This window comes from Galeopterus variegatus, unplaced genomic scaffold, assembly GCF_000696425.1.
Source record: "Galeopterus variegatus unplaced genomic scaffold, G_variegatus-3.0.2 Scaffold701, whole genome shotgun sequence".
Classification (NCBI taxonomy): Eukaryota; Metazoa; Chordata; class Mammalia; order Dermoptera; family Cynocephalidae; genus Galeopterus; species Galeopterus variegatus.
Genome location: NW_007726812.1, coordinates 319,538 through 340,580, shown reverse-complemented (window position 1 = coordinate 340,580; position 21,043 = coordinate 319,538). Strand labels below are relative to the sequence as shown.

General features: G+C 56.5%; 3 protein-coding genes across 3 annotated transcripts in view; 2 read left to right on the top strand and 1 right to left on the bottom strand.

Moving 5' to 3' along the window:
• APEH (acylaminoacyl-peptide hydrolase) overlaps positions 1–9,361 on the top strand; it is a 17,580-nt gene extending 8,219 nt beyond the window's left edge. The window contains exons 2-22 of the mRNA XM_008571561.1: positions 263–395; positions 904–1,030; positions 1,454–1,547; positions 1,647–1,722; positions 1,812–1,975; positions 2,140–2,277; positions 2,373–2,464; positions 2,541–2,581; positions 2,667–2,788; positions 3,342–3,402; positions 4,562–4,659; positions 5,285–5,336; positions 6,196–6,284; positions 6,967–7,105; positions 7,606–7,689; positions 7,770–7,850; positions 8,219–8,307; positions 8,417–8,607; positions 8,715–8,817; positions 8,893–8,999; positions 9,090–9,361. Of these exons, the coding sequence (XP_008569783.1) occupies positions 263–395; positions 904–1,030; positions 1,454–1,547; positions 1,647–1,722; positions 1,812–1,975; positions 2,140–2,277; positions 2,373–2,464; positions 2,541–2,581; positions 2,667–2,788; positions 3,342–3,402; positions 4,562–4,659; positions 5,285–5,336; positions 6,196–6,284; positions 6,967–7,105; positions 7,606–7,689; positions 7,770–7,850; positions 8,219–8,307; positions 8,417–8,607; positions 8,715–8,817; positions 8,893–8,999; positions 9,090–9,195 (2,187 nt within the window). The 3' untranslated portion in view covers positions 9,196–9,361. The remainder of the gene's footprint in view (positions 1–262; positions 396–903; positions 1,031–1,453; positions 1,548–1,646; positions 1,723–1,811; positions 1,976–2,139; positions 2,278–2,372; positions 2,465–2,540; positions 2,582–2,666; positions 2,789–3,341; positions 3,403–4,561; positions 4,660–5,284; positions 5,337–6,195; positions 6,285–6,966; positions 7,106–7,605; positions 7,690–7,769; positions 7,851–8,218; positions 8,308–8,416; positions 8,608–8,714; positions 8,818–8,892; positions 9,000–9,089) is intronic.
• Positions 9,362–9,769: 408 nt separating this feature from the next.
• On the bottom strand, positions 9,770–15,087 carry MST1 (macrophage stimulating 1 (hepatocyte growth factor-like)). Its single transcript, XM_008571559.1, has 18 exons — positions 14,934–15,087; positions 13,783–13,930; positions 13,589–13,701; positions 13,390–13,504; positions 13,175–13,311; positions 12,972–13,092; positions 12,692–12,810; positions 12,312–12,480; positions 11,997–12,127; positions 11,799–11,901; positions 11,573–11,709; positions 11,441–11,476; positions 11,232–11,352; positions 10,843–10,920; positions 10,553–10,699; positions 10,366–10,472; positions 10,140–10,279; positions 9,770–10,010 (listed from the first exon to the last, which is right to left on the bottom strand). Exons 1-18 carry the CDS (start codon positions 14,983–14,985, stop codon positions 9,849–9,851), a joined length of 2,136 nt encoding a protein of 711 aa, XP_008569781.1. The 5' UTR covers positions 14,986–15,087; the 3' UTR covers positions 9,770–9,848.
• A 2,390-nt stretch (positions 15,088–17,477) lies between these two features.
• The window catches only part of RNF123 (ring finger protein 123), a 27,543-nt gene continuing 23,977 nt past the window's right edge, over positions 17,478–21,043 (top strand). Inside the window, exons 1-4 of the mRNA XM_008571556.1 lie at positions 17,478–17,584; positions 17,866–17,950; positions 20,715–20,794; positions 20,940–21,034. Coding sequence (XP_008569778.1) covers positions 17,503–17,584; positions 17,866–17,950; positions 20,715–20,794; positions 20,940–21,034 — 342 coding nt within the window. The 5' untranslated portion in view covers positions 17,478–17,502. The remainder of the gene's footprint in view (positions 17,585–17,865; positions 17,951–20,714; positions 20,795–20,939; positions 21,035–21,043) is intronic.

Below are 21,043 nucleotides of genomic sequence, written 5' to 3'. Positions count from 1 at the left end.
CCCCCCACCCCCGCCAACTGTTCTTGCCCATTCGTCAAAGGCCCCGCCCGTCCCAAATCACCGGCTGGGCTGAGGCGGAAATGGGCGGGGCCGCCTCAGGCTCCGCCCCCGAAGCCTCACTTCCGGGTGCTAACACGCCCCGCCTCGCCCCGGTTGCCGCTGTCGCAAGGAGACTATGGAGCGTCAGGTGAGGGCTCGGCCCGCGGTCCGTGTGGTCTCTGCAGCCCGGGCCAGGCCTGACCCTGGTGTGTCCCTTGCGCAGGTGCTGCTGAGCGACTCCGAGGAGGCGGCGGCGCTGTATCGGGGCCTTAGCCGCCAGCCCGCGTTGAGCGCCGCCTGCCTGGGCCCGGAGGTCACCACGCAGTACGGGGGCCGCTACCGGACGGTGCACACCGGTGTGTGTACGGAGGGGAATTGGGTGGCAGCGGGGCCGTGCACTCGGGCGGAGAGGAGGGGGGTGTGGAGGGTTCGTTTCTTGAGTGCGCACGGGTGTGTGGAGGAAGCCGTGGCGTGGAGGATCAGTCCTCACAGGTCGGTGCATACAAGTGTATGGGGGCGTGCTGTGCGGGCGTTAAGAATGGTGCCCATGAGTGCATGGGTTGAGGATGTGGGAGTAGAACTCAGACCTAACTGAATGCAGGGTGTAGGTCTTGTATTCTCCATCACCCCATCCCATACACATGCCAGGCCGCTCTAAAGATTCCAGGGTGGGTGCTGGGGGCAGTAATGGGTTCTATTCAAGAGGCTGTCAGCTCAGGCCCTGGAGGCCTGAACTTGGGTTGCTAAGTGTCATCCAGCCTGCACCCAGTGTCTGGAGACAGATTGGGGAAGGTAGGTCTGGGTAGGGGTTAGTGGCTGAGACTGGTCAAGACAAATTGAGCAGCCTCATGCCTCCCTTCACAGAGTGGACCCAGAGGGACCTGGAACGCATGGAGAACATCCGATTCTGCCGCCAGTACCTGGTGTTCCATGATGGGGACTCAGTGGTGTTTGCAGGGCCTGCAGGCAACAGTGTGGAGACTCGGGGGGAGTAAGTTTGAGGGAGGAAGCTTATGGGTAAGGCCACAGCCATCTGCAATGCAAGCCTTTTGTGAATACCCACCATGTGTTTGGATGCAGGTAGGGCCCGAAAGGGAGGCCAGGAGCTAGGTTCCTGCCCCATGGGAGCTCATTAGCTCTCTCTGGTGATGTGGTCTGATAAGCACTGGAGGCTTGCTCCAAACTCAGGCCACAGCTAGAGCCCACAGTGGCGTTGGGAGCTGGGGAGAATAGAGTCCCTGCCCCTAGGAGAGAGAGGCAAGGCCAGCTGCCATGGTGGGGCTAGAGGTGCTGTAGGGGCTGGTGTGGGGCCAGAGCCTCAGTATCTTGTCTAAGAGGTTATGGCCAGTAAGGGAGCAAGACAGAGCCATCATTGGATGGGAGGTAATCCTGGCCTGCTACCCGATGTCCTCAGGATGCTGAGCAGAGAGTCTCCTTCAGGCACCATGAAAGCTGTGCTGCGAAAGGCTGGAGGCACAGGCCCTGGGGAGGAGAAGCAGTTCCTAGAGGTAAGTCTGCGTGGGACCAAGTAGTAGGCAACTTGGGACTCAGTCCCAGAGATAAGGCTCTGTTGAGGGGCAGGCAGCCTGACACCCACATGTCCTCAGGTCTGGGAGAAGAACCGGAAGCTCAAGAGCTTCAATCTGTCAGCACTGGAGAAACATGGGCCTGTTTATGAGGATGGTGAGGCACCTGACTGGTGAGCAGGTGGGGTGGACAGGAGGGGCAGCTGTAGCCCCGGGGCACCCCCTGACCAGCCCTCCTGCACCCAGACTGCTTTGGCTGCCTGTCCTGGTCGCACTCGGAGACACACTTGTTGTATGTGGCAGAAAAGAAGCGCCCCAAGGCCGAGTCCTTCTTTCAGACCAAAGCCTTGGACATCAGTGCCAGCGATGATGAGATGGCCAGGCCGAAGAAGCCAGACCAGGCCATCAAGGTGCTCGTGGTTGTGGCCAGTCCATGAAGGCCCTGCAGGGAAGCCCCGGGACACAGTGTGCTCCCCTCCCACACTGCACCTGTCACAACTGGGAGGCACTGGCTCCTACCAGGCAGGGCAGGGTCTTGTTCATGGGCTGAACATTGAGTATCATGTATTCTCAGGGGGATCAGTATGTGTTTTACGAAGACTGGGGAGAAAACATGGTTTCCAAAAGCACCCCTGTGCTCTGTGTGCTGGATGTCGAGAGTGGCAACATCTCTGTACTTGAGGGGATCCCTGAGAATGTGTCCCCTGGACAGGTCAGTAGCAACTTGGCCTATGCCCCTCCTGGAGTCTGGGGTCCTGTTTGAGCTACTGCTCCTTGCTCACACCTGCCCTGTGGTCTTGCTTACAGGCATTTTGGGCCCCTGGAGACACAGGTGTGGTGTTCGTGGGCTGGTGGCATGAGCCCTTCCGGCTGGGCATCCGCTTCTGCACCAATCGCAGGTGAGGAAATGGGGCAGGACAGGGGACCCTGCAGCCCAGCTGGCCTTGAAGCTGAGTGTCTCTTTTATGGTTCCAGGTCAGCCCTGTACTATGTGGACCTCACTGGGGGCAAGTGTGGTAAGTGGCTGGTGCCCACCTGTGCTTTGCTGACACACATTGGCCCTGCCAGCCTGTATGACGCTCACATTTCTATCTCGCCCAGAGCTCCTCTCAGATGACTCCCTGGCCATCTCTTCTCCCCGGCTGAGCCCAGACCAGTGTCGCATCATCTACCTGCAGTATCCATCCCTGGTCCCCCATCATCAGTGTAGCCAGTTGTGTCTGGTGAGCTGGAGGTTGGGGGTGAGGGAGAGAGTGGTCATCAAGAAGAAGGGATGGTGGGTGAGAGCTGAAAGGCCAGCATCATCTCCCTGTGGACCCCTCAGTGGATGCCCTCCTGGCCTGGGTTCAGCAGCAGAGTGAGTTCTGCCTGTCCTCTCAAGGCAGGGACTGGAGGCTGAGAGTGTCGGCATGGAGGGCTTTGCACTGTTAAGGCTCGCAACCTTGAAAGCATCCTCCATCTATGAGAATGCTCCTCTCCTTGGTTCTTAACTTCATGTAGCCAGGCTTGGCAAGGGGCTGGGATATAGTGGAGAGTTACATAGTCCCAGTCCCTGCTCAGGAAGAGCTCTTGGTCCTTGGTGAAAGTCAGAGGGATGTGCCTACCTGAGGCCCCCTCGGGTATCTGGTCCAAGCCACCAGAAAGGAGATACATCAGGCTCCTCTCAGGTACCCTCTCCCTCCCCTGAGGCTATCATAAAAAGGGACAGGTGCAGAGCTCTGTGCCCTGAGGGCACTGCCTATCCCTAGTGGGCCTGACCACTGTGTTCCCTTACAGTATGACTGGTATACCAAGGTCACCTCAGTGGTGGTGGACATTGTGCCTCGGCAGCTAGGAGGTAAGGGGTGCCTGGCTGGGTGGGTGCAGTGGAGCCTGCAGCTCTGTGTTTTCCTGCCATCTGTTCCATCCCTGCCCAGCTCTTCCTTCCTGGGTTCCTTCTGAGGACCCTCCCTCCCAGCTGAGCTAGCCCATACCCAGCCTCCACAGGGAGTGGGGCCCTCACCATAGGGAACAGTTTTGATAGAAAGGAGGGAAAAAAGCTGAGATCAGAGTGGCCCAAGCTGGCTGGGAATTAAGATGATTTAATTCCTGTACTGCCATTTGTAATTAGATTTTTCTTGTTTTCCAATGGTTGATTAAATCTATTGCCCCTTCGAGTGGGTCTCAGAGAGTACACTAGGCTGGGGTGTCATGTATAAGAGACCCTGGGCCCAAGGATGCTATATCATCCTACCACCCACCCCACCACCTTTGTCTAGTCTAAATCCTTGAGTCAGCCAGGTCTCTGGGAGGGTGGCTCTTGGCTGAGAGGCTCCTGTCTCAGTCTCAGGTATTCACAGCTCTGCTTGGGATCCTGGGCCATCCCACGGATGTCAAGGGTGAGAATCTTTTTTTTTCAAGCCACCCAGTCAGTTCCAGGAGTCTAATGGACAAGAGATGGCCTCTTTGTTTTCTCTTTAGATTGCAGCAGTGGGGACCTAGTCTGAATTTCAACTCTGTTCTGAAGTAGCTGTGTGTCCTTGGTCAGTGTCCTGGCCTCCCTGAGCTTCCATTTCTTCATTTGTGGAGAGGGTGGTTGCTCCTGCCTTCCTTGTAGGATTGTAGCGAGGATTAAATGAGTTATGATATTAAATGGTAGTATTTATTGAGTGCCCTGTGCTAGGCACTGTGCTAAGCACTACAATGGGCAAACAGACAGGTGTTATCTTGCTTAAAGCACCTGGTGCCTACCAGGGACCCAGTAAGAGCAACTCATTGGAAAGAAAGTGCTTTTTTTCTGAGCATCCACTGTTTCTCTCAGAAGCTCTTGAGCTCTGTCTCTCCTGGGTCCTTAAAGACCTCTGCCCCTCAGCACCCTGCTCGGGCAGCTCCTCATTGCCTAGGGTGCTGTTCTGCCACAAGTTACAGGGGTCTGACTGGTGCCTGAGCAGGGGCCCTGGGCAAATTCCCCAAACCTCCATTCCTGGACACAGCCCCCAGCCCTCCCATCTTTGTAGAGAACTTCTCTGGAATCTACTGCAGCCTTCTGCCTTTGGGATGCTGGTCGGCTGACAGCCAGAGAATGGTCTTTGACTCAGCTCAGCGCAGCCAGCAGGTAAGGGACCTTGATTGAGTTAAGAGGTTGTCCCTGTGATCAGCCCTCAAGAGCTCTGGGCCCCTGGGTGGAACACCCAGCCACAAGGTCTCACCAGCTCCTTAAAGCCCTGTCTGTCACTGTCCTGGACTCACTTCTCCTTGAGGGGACTGGCTGCCCTGGTGCTCCACAATGGACCCCTTGGCTTTTTCTCCTGAGGGAGAGATGTAACCCCCTCCTAGGTATTTCCACCTGGGGGACAAGGGGGTTGCCACTGGAGTGGGTCCCTGAACACTCTGTAAAGGCAGTTGATGGAGATAGGACTGAGCCCTTCCACTAGGGATGGGATGAGGGCATCCACAGTGTGTTAGGCTCCTTTTGGGTATGATATCATTTGTTTCTCATTCTAACTCAAAGGGGCTCAAAGGCATTCCTTACCTTGCCTGGGGTACCTCAGAAAGTTGTGATGGGGCTGGGATTAGAACCCAGGCCCTTAGGCTACTCCTGATTCCACTGAGTAGTCTTTGCCATAGCTGCTCACAGCTCTGGCCTGGCCTAGGAGTCCCCAAGAGGGTAGAGAGGAGGTGGGGTAGGACCCATAGAGCTCTTGGATGTGGTGCCATATGCAGCCTCCCTTCTGCTTTAGGACCTGTTTGTTGTGGACACCCAGGTGGGCAGCGTGACCTCCCTAACAGCTGGTGAGCAGGGCAGTAGGGGTGAGGGAGAGGGCAGGTATGGAGCTCGAGCTTGTGGGGCAGTGGTGGCACTTGTGGCCACTCTACACCACTGACTGTTCCACAGCGTTTACTGACAGTCCTCCAAGGACCCTGCCCATACAAGACCTTCACCCAGCCAACAGCCCACTTCCCCTGCTCCACAGCCCTTTAGCACTCAACTCAGCTCCATATGTCCTGGCCCAGACTCATCACGGCCCCCTAAAGCTTACAAAACTCTCTTGTCAAGATCTTCCAGAGTCGTCCTTCCCCTCCCCAAACCTTGGTAGCCCTATCTCAGGCAGAGGCAGCTCTGCCAACTCAGGGCCCAGAGGAAGCCACTTTTGGCTCCCCCATCTTCCTCACACTCCGGCCTGGTGATTCTGCCTCTGAGATGTCTTTTGAATCCTTCACCTGACTTGACTGTACCCACTCTTCCACAAAACTACCAAAGTATTGTTCCAAACCTACACCTCATCGCACAATTCCTGCTTCAGAATCTGCTTGGACCCACTGCCCAGAATCAGCACTCTCCTCTGCACTCACCCAACTCCCTGGGCCCTGCTGCCACCCCTTCACACTATCGTCTTTGAGGAGTGGGTGGATGTCTCTTGGTGGTCTGATGTGTCCCCACATCTGGCAGTTCCCAGGCACAGCCAGTGTCTGCTGGATGAACAGGAACTGAGCAGCACCCAGGGCCATGTGCAGTTAGGTGTTTGTGAGAAGTGCTTCTTAGAATGGAAGGGGCACCTTTCCATAGAGCCTCCAGCTTGGGACTCTGCAAAGAGCAGGTGGGAAAGATGGTGGCCCCTACCACATGCTTAGCGGCATCTGCATTCTTCAGGGGGGTCAGGTGGAAGCTGGAAGCTGCTCACAATTGACCGGGATCTCATGGTAGCACAGTTCTCCACGCCCAGCCTACCCCCAAGTCTGGTGAGTGTTGGTGGGTCCCAGGCCAGGAGGCAGGGGTTCTTTGCAGGCAGACATCCCCAGGCCAGAGAACTGGCCATGGAGTCTGACCATGCCTGGTCAGCATGTAGAGCGGCCAAGACACAGGCCTAGACCAGCATGGTCCATAAGGGTTTGGCAGCCATGGGGAAGAACTACCGGGCAAGGGTCTGCTCTGTACAGAACGTGCTACCTGGGGAAGTACCGGGTCCTTTGGTATTACAGAACATAGGGAGACAGCAGAGCCTACAAGCTGAGGACGGAGGGGTGTGCGTGCGTGCGTGCCTGCGTGTGTGTGTGTGTGTGTGTACCTTGGTATATACCAGCTCACAGCAGGAATCCATACTACACCTCTGGAGGTGGGTAGAAGGTCCAGCATAGTGAGAGCTGCCTACCTCCCACTCAGGTCCTTTGGTATTACAGAACATAGGGAGACAGCAGAGCCTACAAGCTGAGGACGGAGGGGTGTGCGTGCGTGCCTGCGTGTGTGTGTGTGTGTGTGTACCTTGGTATATACCAGCTCACAGCAGGAATCTATACTACACCTCTGGAGGTGGGTAGAAGGTCCAGCATAGTGAGAGCTGCCTACCTCCCACTCTGGGCAGAAGTAGAAGGGCAGAGAGGCAGCCAGCCAAGCCACCTATGACACATTCCTTCCCCTTGGCAGAAAGTTGGATTCCTGCCTCCTGCAGGGAAGGAGCAGTCAGTGTTGTGGGTGTCCCTGGAGGAGGCTGAGCCCATTCCTGACATCCACTGGGGCATCCGGGTGTTACAGCCACCCTCAGATCAAGAGAACATGCAGTATGGTGAGCTGAGCCAGGGGAAGAGGGATGCCTTCTCTAGGTTCCCCAGCACACAGCATCTGCACAGACCTTTCTTGCCTCCTATCTCACATTGTGGAGTTTCCTAGGATTACTTCCAAGTGGTTTTCTGTTCTTCTTGTGGATGGTTACAAGGAGTAATATCGAGGCTTTTGAGCACCTGCTGTGGGTATCAGAACTGGGCACCAACAGGCCATGTTATATGTGGTAGGAAAACAAAGGCCCAAAGAAAATAGGCCTTATACAAGGCCTCTGTGACCACACTTCATCCAGAATACTGTCCCTGAAGAGAATGTAGCTCCCTGACTAGGGCAGAAGGAGTATGAACCTTCTGGAGGTCACATGTCATGGTGTGAGCTACCTTGGCCAGGTCTCTGTTCCAAAGGTTAGCCCCACCCCAGACCAGCAGCTGTAGATGGGGTCTTGGCTGAGGAAGACTCTGAGCAGTAGCACTGGCCCTGCTGACTGCTGCCCTCTCTCTGCAGCTGGCCTTGACTTTGAAGCTATCCTTCTGCAGCCTAGCAAGCCTCCAGATAAGACGCAGGTGCCCATGGTGGTCATGCCCCACGGTAGGCATCTGGCCCTTAAGCCTTTGCCCTCACACCATGCCTCCTAGCTTGTTCTTTCACCCTCTGATCCCTGTCTGCAGGGGGGCCCCATTCATCCTTTGTCACTGCCTGGATGCTTTTCCCAGCCATGCTTTGCAAGATGGGCTTTGCAGTGCTACTAGGTGAGTGAGCAGGGGCCTGTGGCTCTGTTAGGGCAATGGTGGAGTGACGGGGTGGGCCTGCTTTGTATATGCACCATTGGTGCCACCCTAATCTTTAGGTATTTCTCTCACCTGGACCTAGTAACTACTACCAGGAACTGTCCTGGCCCAGCCTCAGGCCCCACGGCATGGTGATTACATGGACTAACTTGGGATTTCCATGTAAAGGGTGCTGTGGTCACTGGGCAGCAGCCTCAAATCTCTTGGCCCCTTCCCTTTGAGTCTGGGGTATAGCTGGTTCTAGGGCCCACTTCACCGATGTGCGAAAGGATGTCTAGGGGCTGGGAATATTGCCTGACTGCCCTGTCTGGTCCCTCCTCGGCTTCCAGTGAACTATCGTGGCTCCACGGGCTTTGGCCAGGACAGCATCCTCTCCCTCCCAGGCAACGTGGGCCACCAGGATGTGAAGGATGTCCAGGTAGCAGGGGGCTGGGCTTCTGGACAGGCTGGAGAGTGGGCTGTCAGGAGTGTGGCTCCATTCAGCTCGGCAGGCAGCTGGCTGCAGCATGCTGTGCCCCACCCTGTAGTTTGCAGTGGAGCAGGTACTCCAGGAGGAGCACTTTGATGCAAGCCGAGTGGCCCTTATGGGTGGTTCCCATGGTGGCTTCCTCTCCTGCCACCTGATTGGTCAGTACCCAGAGAACTACAGCGCCTGCGTGGCTCGGAACCCCGTGATCAACATCGCCTCCATGATAGGCTCCACTGATATTCCTGACTGGTGGGTGTGCACTACAGGTCCCTGCCCTTCTCCACCCTACCCCATATTCTCATGGAGCCCTTGCAGGCCCCAGAATTCCTGGGACCACATCAGCTTGTCCCTTGCAGGTGTGTGGTGGAGACTGGCTTCCCTTACAGCAGTGACCACCTGCCAGACCTCAGTGTGTGGGCCGAGATGCTGGACAAGTCTCCCGTCAAATACATCCCTCAGGTATGTGGCCCTCCTCCTTGTCCTGTATGCCGCCCAGATTCCAGGCCCCAGCTCACCACTGCTCCCCACCCTCAGGTGAAGACACCGCTGTTACTGATGCTGGGCCAGGAGGACCGGCGTGTGCCCTTTAAGCAGGGCATGGAGTATTACCGTGCCCTTAAGGCCCGGAATGTACCTGTTCGGTGAGTGCAGCAGGACACCCTTGGCAGATGGTAGGCAGGTGAGCAGGGGAGGACTCCCCAACCTTAAACATTGCTGCCCAACCCCTACAGGCTCCTGCTCTATCCCAAAAGCACCCATGCACTGTCAGAGGTGGAGGTGGAGTCAGACAGCTTCATGAATGCTGTGCTCTGGCTGCGCACACACTTGGGCAGCTGAAGCCCCGCCATTCTGCATGAGCTGGTCAGCCCATGCCGTGCTCCACTCTTGGGGAGCTCCAAGGTCTGGCAGAGCAGTGAGAGGCTTCCTGGGCTCTGGATTCCATGGATGAGTGGGCAGAGGAATGTGGGTTATGTAGTCATAATAAATGAGGACACAGAGCCTGGTTCTTACTGGTACTTTGTACCAAGCCATCTGCAACCACAGCCCCCACCTTGGGGTTCAGAGATCCTAGGCCCTGTGTATGGTAGCCACAAGGGCTTCATCTGCCTCCAGTGTGAGAGGGGAGGGGTCAGTGAGAGGCTCAGCCCTTGTCCTGGCCAACTGGGACTCTGTACCAGGCTAGTTTTCTCTGCTGCAGCCCCTTCTGTTAGAAGCGCTCTGCACCACCTTTCCCCTCCCAAGAGTGTGTTTGGGAAACTAGTGAGGCTTTGCTCTTCCACAGAACACCCACAGGCTAAGGTAGTTCCAGCGTCAGACCACCCAGCCCAGGTATGCTCGGCTCAAGCCACCCAAGCCCTAGCAAAGAGTCACCAACTTGTTCCTTAGAAGCAGAGGCTAAGAAGCACTCTGCACAGGCATAAAGAGAAAAGATGGCTTTATGTCTGACAGGAAGTTTCATCCTCCCCAAGGCACATGGGGTCAAGGTGGGCCTAGCTCAGCCGTATGACCTTGTGAATCCAGTCCACAAACACTGAGACACGCATGAAGATGGCTGGCCAGCGGGGCCGTGCGCACACTCGGTTGGGGATTATAATTCCCTCCAGGACCCAGCAGTCATGGGTAAAGCAGGCAAGTGGGCCCCCGTAGTCACCCTGGCAGGTGGGAGAACTGGTAAGCACCCTGCACCATGGCAATGACTAGCCCCCTTGGGAATGAAGTAATGCATTTCCAGCTCCCACAACCAACCCACTCTGGGCTGGCCCAGGGGCTCTGCCACTGACCTCACAGGCCCCCACAGGGGCCAGCAGTCCCTCAGTGCACATCTCACTCTCCCGTACACGTCCTCGGTGCTTGACGTTACACTCCTGGTTGGAAATGACATTCAGCGAGGCCACATTTAGGACCGTGTCATCACCTGTACCTACAGTGAGGGGGGATGGGAAGAAGGAGAGTCCTTGGGCAGGATCCAGGGCCTGGAGCATCCATACCCGTTCACTGTGCTCTTACCTTTGGTCTCACCCCAGCCTGTGATCTCACACTTGGTCCCTGGAGGCACCACATACCGCTCAGGGGGCAGGCAGATCAGGGCCACTCGCTGATTCAGAGTCACAGATCTTTAGCAGGAATGGGGACACTCAGGGCCTGAGGCCACAGGCCCAGCCCCATCTCACACCCTCTCAACTTGCTCATATACCTCTCCAGCTTAAGCAGGACAAGCTGGGAACCTGAGGGCCCACATACCATCTTGGCCACTGCAACCTGCTGCAGGCCTGGCTCCCCGGGCTGTGGGTTCTGGAACATGGTGCCCAGCCACACCTCATAGCCCATGAGAGGCATATGGCTGGTAGAGAAGCTCTGTTAGATCATTCCTGACTCCCAGTCTGCTGTCCCAAGGCTCACTTGTTGGCTTGCCTGGGGAAGGTGGCTGGAGAAGGATGAAGGCAAGGGGATGGGGCTGGGTCCCTAAACCCAAGGGAGGCTCACCAGGAGGAGAAGCATTGCCGGGCAGTCAGTACCCACTGCTCCTTCACTAGGGACCCCCCGCAGAAATGCTGGCCCTGCCTGGAGAAGTGAGGCCCAGTGAGGGAAGAGGGAACAATGAGTCCTGGAACACATGCTGGACCTGCCATCTACTGGCTAGGACCCTTGGGGTAAGAGACAGGTTCCCATGCCCCACTGGCATAACCACTGAGGACACAGTCTCAATTGCCAGTGAGGGAAGAGGGAACAATGAGTCCTGGAACACATGCTGGACCTGCCATCTACTGGCTAGGACCTTTGGGGTAAGAGACAGGTTCCCATGCCCCACTGGCATAACCACTGAGGACACAGTCTCAATTCCTCTCTTGGAAAGACAGGCAGTTGTGCCTCACCGGTTGCGCAAGCTGACTGTCCAGGGTGAGTTCCCTGGCTGGCCCCCCACCACTCGAAGCTTGGCACTCCACTGGTCCAGCCGATCTACTCTCTTGCCGCACTTATCAAACAGCACCTGGTCTGGAGGATGGGGCAGGCCGGAGAAACCCAGACTGGGTGGAGGTGGGGAGTAAAGGGGCCCCGACCCACAACTCGCACAGGTCCGCACCTGGGGGGTCCAGGATGGACGGCAGCTGGTCATCATCTGGAAGATCAAGTTCACCTGGGTTAAGGGAGCCTGCCTTTAGTGGAGGGGGGCGATTCTGAGGCTGGGTCGTGGGGGAGTGTCACCAGTGCTCACCGCAGCGTCGCAGGGCACAGTAGTCGAATGGGGTCCCTGGATCCATAGTGTAGCACCAGGGCCCATGACTATCTCCGTCAGGGTTTCGGCAGAAGTTCGCCTCCAGTTGTGCGTGCGGGGCCGAGGTGGGCGTGAACCTAGGCGGGAGGCGGATCAAAATCATAGCACGGTAGTCTCAAACCCTCTCCAGGCTCCGTCTGAGACTCCAAGGCGCCGACAGACTCACTGCGGCTTGTGCGGCGTCTCCGCGGACCAGTGCTGGCACCGGACGCCCTTGCGGGTCTTGCTGACCGAGCCGCGGTACCGCTCCCCTGCGCCGTCGTAGCAGTCTAAGGCGGGAGGGCGGCCGTCAGACCCCGTTTTCGCCCCGGCCCGCCGGCTCCGCGCCTCCAGCCCCGGCTCCATCACCCTCCTCGGGTCTCACCCTCGGGCCGCACGTCGTCGGCGCAGCGCCGGATCTGGTAGCAGAAGGCCACGCGCATGCCGGGCCGCGATGTGAAGCACCAGGGCGCCTCAGAGCCGTCGGGATTCCGGCAGAAGTTCTCCCGAAGGTCCCTGGGTAGGCGCTCCCCTCAGCCCCGGCGGAGTACCACTTAGTCCGCCCGCCAGACAGCCTGCGGCCGGAGCCCGGCCTCCAGCTCCGCCCCAGGCCCCGCCTTCCTTAAAGCCTCGCCCCTGGGCCACCCTTCTCCGGTCCCACCCGTAGGAGTACGCCCCCAGTGCCCTCCCGCCGCCTCACTTGCACGCGTATTTCTCGGGCGAAAAGCGGTGCTGATGCGGGCTCTGCGCGTCCCAACGCTGGCAGGGCACGCCCGCGGCGGTGGTATTGGCTGTGCCGCGGTAGCCCTCGCCCTTCCCGCGGAAGCAGTTGAGAGTTGTCGCTTCGTGGCGCGGCTGTGACTCGGGCCCTTGTATGGATCGAGGCAAGTCGGACCCCGAGCGGGTGCTGGGATCTCGGCTGGAGGTGGCAATGGGCCCCCCTCTCGCCAGTCTATGGTACTCCGCAGGATTTGCTCTCAACCCACCGTCGGGTCATACCCAGCCCCTCCTCCCTCCCCAGCCAGTCCATGCCCCCTACATTTCCCAGGTACCCTCTCAGGCCGGGTCCCCGCCTCCTACCGCAGCGGGGAAGGTCGCAGAACTCTCGCTCGAGCAGCGGGTCGGTGGTGTAGCACCATGGCCACTCGGAGCCGTCAGGATTCCGGCAATAGTTGTCGTCCAGACTTTGGTCGAGGAACCTGGGGACGGTAGCAGGGCGCGAACAAGACCCTGGGACACAAGACCCCGGGACTCGGGCCCCGACTGCCCTCGCCCAATTGCCTTATATAGAGGCCCGCCCCTGGCGTCCTGGACCCTCCCATAGTCTCGCCCCCAGGGCGCCGATCCAGCCCACACGTACTTGCCAGGCTCGAAGGGGTGCTGGTGCGGGCGCTGAAGGTCCCAGCGCTGGCACTCCCGTCCCGACTCAGTGCGGTCCACCGAGCCGCGGTAATTCTCGCCATTGCACCAAACACAAGCGGCTAGAGACACACAGAGCCAGTGCGTTCGTGGACGGGCGTGGGCCTGTCCCTCCCTTACCGAGCTTGACTCGGTGCCACTTACCTTCCCGGCAGGACTTGATGCCGCAGCTCTGGAAGCGCACGGCAGGGTCCGTCGTGTAACACCAGGGACCTCCGGGGTCCCCGTCCGGGTTGCGGCAGAAGTTCTCTTCCAGGCCGTTGCGGAGTGTGGGCGTGTACCTGGGGGCGGAGAGTGACGCCGTAGTGCGTGCTGTGGGAAGACTTCGGGCAGGGACAGAGGGAAGGTGTTTGTCTCACTTGTGATCATTGGGGAACTTATGGCTCCAGCTCTGGCAGGGCAGGCCACTCGCGGTCGTGGCCACGGTGCCCCGGTACCCAGCCCCATTATCCATAATGCAGATCCGTACATAGTCTGAGAGCAAGAGAAGGAAGGTAAACATAGGCTGGGGCCCTGGGGTCCCTATCCCCAGCCCTGCCCGTCTCCGCAGCCACTTGCTTTTTTTCTGGAAGAGGTCACAGCGTCCTGAACGCTGCAGCCGTGTGTGGGGCGAGTGCTGGGTCCATGGCAGCAATTGGCAACCGTGGCTGCTGACGTTGTAGTGGAAGGCCCTAGGGAGGAGAAGGCACAGCTTTACCCAGTGGCCCAAGTTCTCTTGTTCCTAGTCTTATCTAGACCCCGTGGCCACTCACCGGCAGTCCAGTAGTGGCCCACAGCGCCTGGCACACTCCTCAGCATCTGCCACATCCTCCTGCCAAGGTCCTGGCACCACCGTGTGTAGCAGGTGCTGCAGCTCTGTGCCCCGGAGCACCTGGAAGTCATTCAGTGGCGAGCGCTGCCCTGCAGGATGGGCATGGGTTGGCACAGGACAGTTGGCTATGCATGTCAGTGCACGTATATTGGCATGTCCACACTATTCATTCAGTGGATCAAATCTACAAGGCCTCTGGGATGGGCCCTGTGTGCGCTTTCAAGAACAAGCCCAGGCCCCCTGCTTAGGGTGGGGGAAGCAGGCCCAGACTTGGTCATTATTACCAGTACTTCTGTTACCAGGAACTGGGCTCAGGTCTAAACATATACACTCCGTGAAAGCAGTGGGTGATGGTGCTTGCCCTATGGAGCTTGCCCCATCTCATCTCTCAAATGAGAATGCTAAGATAGAGCCATCGTGTTACCCAGGCAGGAACCCAGCCTAAGCATTCTGACTCCAAATCTGGGCTCCCACTAGCACAAAGGCATATGCTAGGTTATAGGGATAGGTCAGGCTCAGGAGGGGTCGCTGCCTGCTTGTGTATGTATATCTGCATGGTCCCAACACTGCTTCAGTGCTATAGTTGATGTGCTAATGGAGTCCTGAGTGATGGGCTCCCACTAGCACAAAGGCATATGCTAGGTTATAGGGATAGGTCAGGCTCAGGAGGGGTCGCTGCCTGCTTGTGTATGTTTATCTGCATGGTCCCAACACTGCTTCAGTGCTATAGTTGATGTGCTAATGGAGTCCTGAGTGGGTGGCAAGTACAAGAGTACTTCAAAAAGTTCCTGTAAAAATAGAATTGAAAGATAATGAGAATGTTTACATGAACTTTTTTTTTCCTTTTTTGTGGCTGGCTGGTACTGGGATCCGAACCCATGACCTTGGTGTTATAACTCCGCTCTCTAACCAACTGAACTAACTGGCCAGTGCCTACATGACCTTTTAAAGTACCCTCCTATATGTATTCCCAGAGCCAAGGTCACTGCTCTATGCCCAGTAGGGAAATGAGCTCCTGGCTAGAATAGTAGGATGGGCCTAGGGCCAATCCCCTCCTAAAGGCAGACGGGGATCAGGGTGGGGGGCACTCACCAGGGGCCCTTGAGCCCTGCATCAGAAGCAGTAGGAATGGGAGCCACCCCATCCTCCTGGCTCTAGGCTGCACTGTGACCCCCACGGCCCCATCCGGGAAGTTGTGAAACCTGTCCCTACGGGATTGGGTGGCTCTGGCTCCACACCCCCACTCCAGGCCACTGAGACCTGACCTGAGACCCCGTGGGGTCAAGCCTCAGGCCTGCAGGTAGGTCAGGTGCAAGGGCCCTCACCCTGGTACAGCTAGATCCTTGAGAGGCTTCCCTGTGTAGTGGGCGGGTATTAGGAAGGTTCAGTGTGGACATTTGAGGTCCCTGCGGTGGGGAGTGAAGCCCGCTGCAGCCTAGTCTACCCACAGGCATTGTGGACGTGGGAGCTGCCAGAGTTTCCAGACCCTGAGTGATGACAATAAACTTTTATGAACTTCTATCTTTCCCTAAAAAGTGGGAAACATTACCTGCTCCAGCCCTAAAGCTTCCTCCCCCTTTTGCTGCCTTATCGGCCCCAGCTGTCAGCCCACACCCCTGGCAGCAGAGCCCAGGGAGGTTCACCTCGCCCGCCAGAAGAGTCATCCAAAGAAAGGTGAGCGAGGCTGCCCGTTGGACCTAAATAGGGGTGAGGGTGACAGGTAGCGGTACCCAGGCAGGAGCTACCTTTCAGACGTCCTAGGGGACATCTGAGCCAGGCCTCCAGATATGGTTTGGAGTGAGAAAAGCGGCTTAGGGATCCGAGTTAGGACATCGCGTTCCGCCACAGCTGGGCTAGGAGCGCCCCTAGCCCAAGGCAGGCGGGGGTCGGAGGCAGTTGGGCCTTCCCGCGAAGCTGAGAGGCCGGGAACAACGCGGCGAGAAGCCGCGGAGGGAATCCCCTGACAGCCCGCCGGGGCCGGTGCGCGTGCGCGGCTGGCAGCAAGGCGCGCGAGCGGGCACGAGGTTTGGCCCTGCGCGGGCGCCGTAGCCGAGAGGCTGGGTGGATGTTGTGAGCCGGGTCGCGGCGGCCGAGGCTTGGGGTGAGTGAGGGGAGGCCCGGCTCTGAGCGGGGCGGGTCCCCGCGGCTCCCCTCGTGGCCCCGTCCGTTCAAGTGCGAGGGCGCCCGCTGCGTGGGGTTTGCGGCCTGTGGTGCGGGACTGCAGGCGGGAGCTGGCCTGGCAGGTCATCCGGAGCTTGGGGCCAGGCGGGGGCGACTTGGGGAAGCCATGCGCTGCCCTCGGCGTCCTTGGGCTCCGAGACGGAGTCGGTTCCGTTCCGATCCAGGATCCCTTGGCGGGACTGGACAGGATTGTCGTGGCAGGTAGCCTCTGAGCAGGGGTAGATTCCTCCTCTCACCTAAGTCTTCAGCACCTAACACCCAGAGTGGATGTCTGGAAGGTTTGCCGATCAAATGAATGACCATGTCTAATCAGTCCTGCAAAGGCTCTGGTGTGAGGGGGCCGCTGATCATGGACGCCCACTGAGGGCCCGTGGTGGGCAACAGAGAGGAAGAATCACCTTCCCAAGGGGCGGGCGTGGTGCAGACGGGCAAGGGTTTTTGGTGGGAGCAGAGGACCTGTTTAGGGTGAGATAAGAGATTGGGCTACAGAGAGGGGAGTGCTGGCTTAAGGCAGTGCTGGAGGCCCAAGCTCTAGACCCGCGCTAATAGAACTTTCTGTGACGGTGGAAATATTCCACGTCTGTCCAATTCTGTAACCATTAGCCACATGTGGTCACTGAACCCTTGAAATGTGGCTGATGTAATTGAGAATTGAATTTTTAATTTTTTAAACTTGAATTTAAATTTAAATAATCCCATGTGGTTGGTTGCTACTGTGTTGGACAGCACCAGGGACTTAGAGCAAGTTCTGGAGCAGGAGTGGCAACAACATGATATGTGAGGGACAGACGGCAGTAGAAAGACCAATGGAGTCTGCGATGAGGGCTGGGCAAAGGTGGTGGATGCTTGGATGAGACTGGAGGCTGTGTGTGTGGGTGGGAACAAGAAAACTAGCAGGACCGTGAACAAGCAAAGGGAGGAATCTGGGGCTGAGGAAAGAGGTCCTGGCGTCAGGGATGTAAGTGGAATTTTTGGCTGGAGATGGCCAGACTAGTGGTGGTCTGCACTTGGGGAATGTGCTGTAGGGTTCTCTCTTCTGGATGTGAGCTGGGCCCAGTGTGGCTTACAAGTGAGATTGATACAGGAGCTCTGCCCCTAGGCCACCTCACTTTGGACATTTTGGTCTGATTTTCCTAAAGCTAAGGCATTTAGTTGTGGTTCAGCAAACATATATCTAGCACCTGCTCCCTGCTGGGTCCTGTGCTGGGCAGTGAGACACAGCTGGGAACAAGACGTAGTCCCTATCACATGGGTTTGGACTCCACGTACCTTCCCTGTATAGGAAGCTGGGAGCCCCTGCTTTCCCCCGCCTTGGGTTGGTATGTGTGTGAGTGTGCATGTGTCTGGCCTGCCTTGCTCCCAAGCCTTCCTACCATCGCAGGATTGAGGTCAGGTGTGGGGCCGTTGGCTGGCCTTGAGTAGACAGGCTCTGCATCTGGCTCAGCCTCCAGGACCACTGGCTGCCCATGAGAGATGAAGAATGGCGTCCAGGGGAACCGGCATCTCTTTCTCCCGCAAGAGCTATAGGCTGACTTCAGATGTGGAGAAATCCAGGGTCACAGGTAAGGGCTGGCAGGGCAGAGTGGAGGCTTCTTTTGTTGGGGGAAGGACAGGAAGGGACAAAGGCAGCAAAGTCCCAGGTCCAGTGAGCCTTAGACCTTGCTGCATCCCTTGTTCCTGTGAAGTCAGTTCTTCTCCACCAGCCACCATGGAGCACTGCTCCCAACATGGCTGCTCTTCTGACCCAAGTTGTTGGCCTAGGACCAGCAGTCTCTGGGGCTAGCAGAGCCCAGGAACTGTGCTGACCACTTGATTCTTTTCTCCCTTCTGACCTGTGGCCCAGGCATTGTGCACGAGAAGCTGCTGGATGACTACCTGCACCATATTTTTTCCTCTCCTGGCCATGCACCCCCTGCAGCCACCAGCAGGTACGGCTGGGTGGGTAGCCCCTCCTCACTCTGCTGGGCCAGACCAGAGGCCGGAAGCTGCAGTTGTGGGGAAGGGGAGCCTGGGCTCTAGGCATACTGGGTTGGGTTCTGTTCTCAGTCTGTTCCTGGCTGTGAGACCTCTGGCCAGAGAGTCTGCCTTCTGGACTCCGCTGCTTCCTCTCTCCAGGCAGTGCTGTTTCCTTTCTTCTGAGGGTGTTATGGAGGTCAGGGAGATGGGTTGTGTTCAGTGCCAAGCATAGCACCCGGCACCTACTCCACACTCATGATCTAGCCCTGCGTGTACCTGCCCACACCTCTGCCCCTCCCGGCCCCTTGTAGCCTCTGCCTGACTTTGTAAAGTAAAACCCCACCAAGCCCTTTTTCTTGCAAGTTTAATATATTTATGTTTAGTCTATAAAAAAGTTATAATTTCACACTTTAGTGGAAACTTAGAAACAGAAGAAAATCACCTGTCATCTCGTTATTCTAAAATGGCCATTTGCATGTGATTCCTTTCTGTTTTCTTTATCTCATAATGTATATAGTGTGGATTATGTTGTATACAAATTTTTTAAAAAAACTTTCTGTCACCTTCAGTTCTTTTCTTAAAAAACTTTTTATTGAGCTGTAATTGACATAACAATAAACTGCACATATTTAAAGTGCGCAATTTGGTAAGCTTTAGCATACAGATAACCTGTGAAACTATCACTACCGTCAAGGTAATGAATATATCCCTCATTTCCAAAAGTCTGTAGAAAGTTGAATCCTATTTTTATCATCAAATGTTATCCCATGAATATTTTTTCACATTAGGAATTGATCTTGGTGGGCATCATTTAGGGCTGGAGTCTGCCGTGGCCCACAGCATTGCCCTAGTTTGGAGGGACTTTCTGCTCCTGTAAACAATTCTGTGAGGATGCCTAGGGTTGGGGTCATGTGGCTAGTGTTTGAACTGAATCACTTTTAAGACTGTTGACAAATTATTTCTTCAAAGGATCATGTAGGTTCTCCTTCCCTACAGTGAGGCTTGGGTGTCCTTATCTCTCTGGCCCCTCACCAGCCTCAGCTCTTCTGTCCTTCACAATCTCTGCTCTTTGGGCAGGCCCCAAAGCCAAAATCATTGCCTGTTCTATTTAAGTGGCTTTGGTGGTCAGAGGGTTTCTACTTGCGGAGGGCTACAGCCCATCCCTACCCCAACACTCCTGGCCTGTTCCCAGGGCCATCTGATCCCTTCCTCATGTGATACCAGAGATGGTCCTGCTGTTGCTGGTGCTGTGGCTGCCAGGAATTAGAGCAGGTGGTAGGGCCATCAGTCAGTGGTTCTGGGGGAGCAGGGCCCTGGACGGGGACCTGGGAAATCCAGAAAGGGCAGGCGACTGCTGGGGTTGATCAAATGGGCCATGCTGCAGGCTCTCAGTGGAGGCTGTCTCAGACCAGCTGCCCACAGCTATGTGCAGTCTGCTCTTGGGGGCAGGCACAAGAGTAACCCTTCCAAATGTGGGCCTGCAAGAAGTGCTTTTGAGGAAGCCACCTGTATTCTTGGGCCCACTGGGGTATTCAGAGATGGCGTTGGCTTTGCCTTCCATGCTACTGCCTGGGCACCCCACTGCATAGCTGCCGCCTGGCCTTAGCCTGGGGCTCAGCAGAGGTGATCTCCAACTCCTTGCAGTTCAGGGTCAGTAGTGGCTTACAACAGGGGAACATGCGGTCTCTGAGCCTGGGTCATTGCTATCTTGTCAGGGAGTTGGTGCTTTGGCTCGTCTATATCCTCTTCCAGAACTTACTGTCTAGGTGGATGAGTGGGATAGGAACTGGGATTAAAAGTGGAAGAGCAGGTGCTGGAAGTCTGTGGGCTGGATCCAGATGGCCTCTGTTCTGCTTGAGTTCTGCTGGTTACCACCACCCCATTCCCTGCTATTCTTAGCAGCTGAGCTCAGGACAGAGCTGGCCAGCATTAGGCAGTGTCCTTTCTCTTCCGGGCATGTATACTGAGTGGATGAGGGGCCACCCAGACAGATTTTCCCAGCCCTTTTGCCTGGGGCAGATGGCAGGTGGGTTGGCCATGTGCTCTAGTTGGCCATCTATGGACAGGTAGGTACAGGAAAGAGCCAGCCAGCAGCTCAGAGGATTGAGCCCTTCATAATGCCAGTATGTGTATTCAACACATACTCCATGGCTGGGTGTGAGTGGTGCGGAGATTGGAAGTCTGTCCCCAAAGGAACCATAGGCCTAGGTCAAGGCCTTGGTATGACCACCTTAGGGACTGGCATTTCTTCCAGCCGTAATCAACCTCTGAGAGTAGACAGGTTGTGGGCCATGCTGGGAGCACAGGTTATTCCTTGGAATCTTCACAGCTTCTCTGACATACAGCTATTGTTCCCTTTTATAGATGAGGGAATTAAGGCTTAAAGAAGGCTATTTTCTTTTCTTTTTCTTTTTCTTTTTTTTTTTTCAGCAGCTGGCCAGTACAGGGATCCAAACCCTTGACCTTGGTGTTATAATACTGCATTGTAACCAAGAGAGGACCTTTTTTTTTTTTTAACAGACCTCAGATGCACCAAATTGGACTGGTTATGGTTTTTGATTTAGTGGATAAGCCTTCTGAACCCCAGCAGACCAGTCTAGGACTTGGCATAGCCCTTTTTCTGGAGTCTAGGCAGCCACCTTCTGATACTCAGGGGAAAGGATTGGAGAGGGGTTTAGTGTCATCTGGCTGATTTCAAGGACTTGTGGGCACCTGGCAGCCTCTTACTCTCCCCAGGAAACCCCTGAACTTCCAGAACCTGCCAGAGCATCTGGACCAGCTACTACAGGTGGACAGTGAGGGTGAGGAAAGCCAGGGTACGTAGCAACCTCTGGAATGGGATTGGGGGGTACAGAGCTGGGACCTGGAGGGCCCTGGAGCCTTCTCTGGTGAGCTCAGTGCACCCTGTATGTTCCGTCAGAACCTCTGCCCTGCCTGACTCCACACCTCTCTCCTTTTCAGGACAGGTTGAAGGGCGGCTCGGCCCATCCACTGTAGTCCTGGACCATACAGGTGGCTTTGAGGGGCTTCTCCTGGTGGATGATGACCTCCTGGGGGTGAGTGAG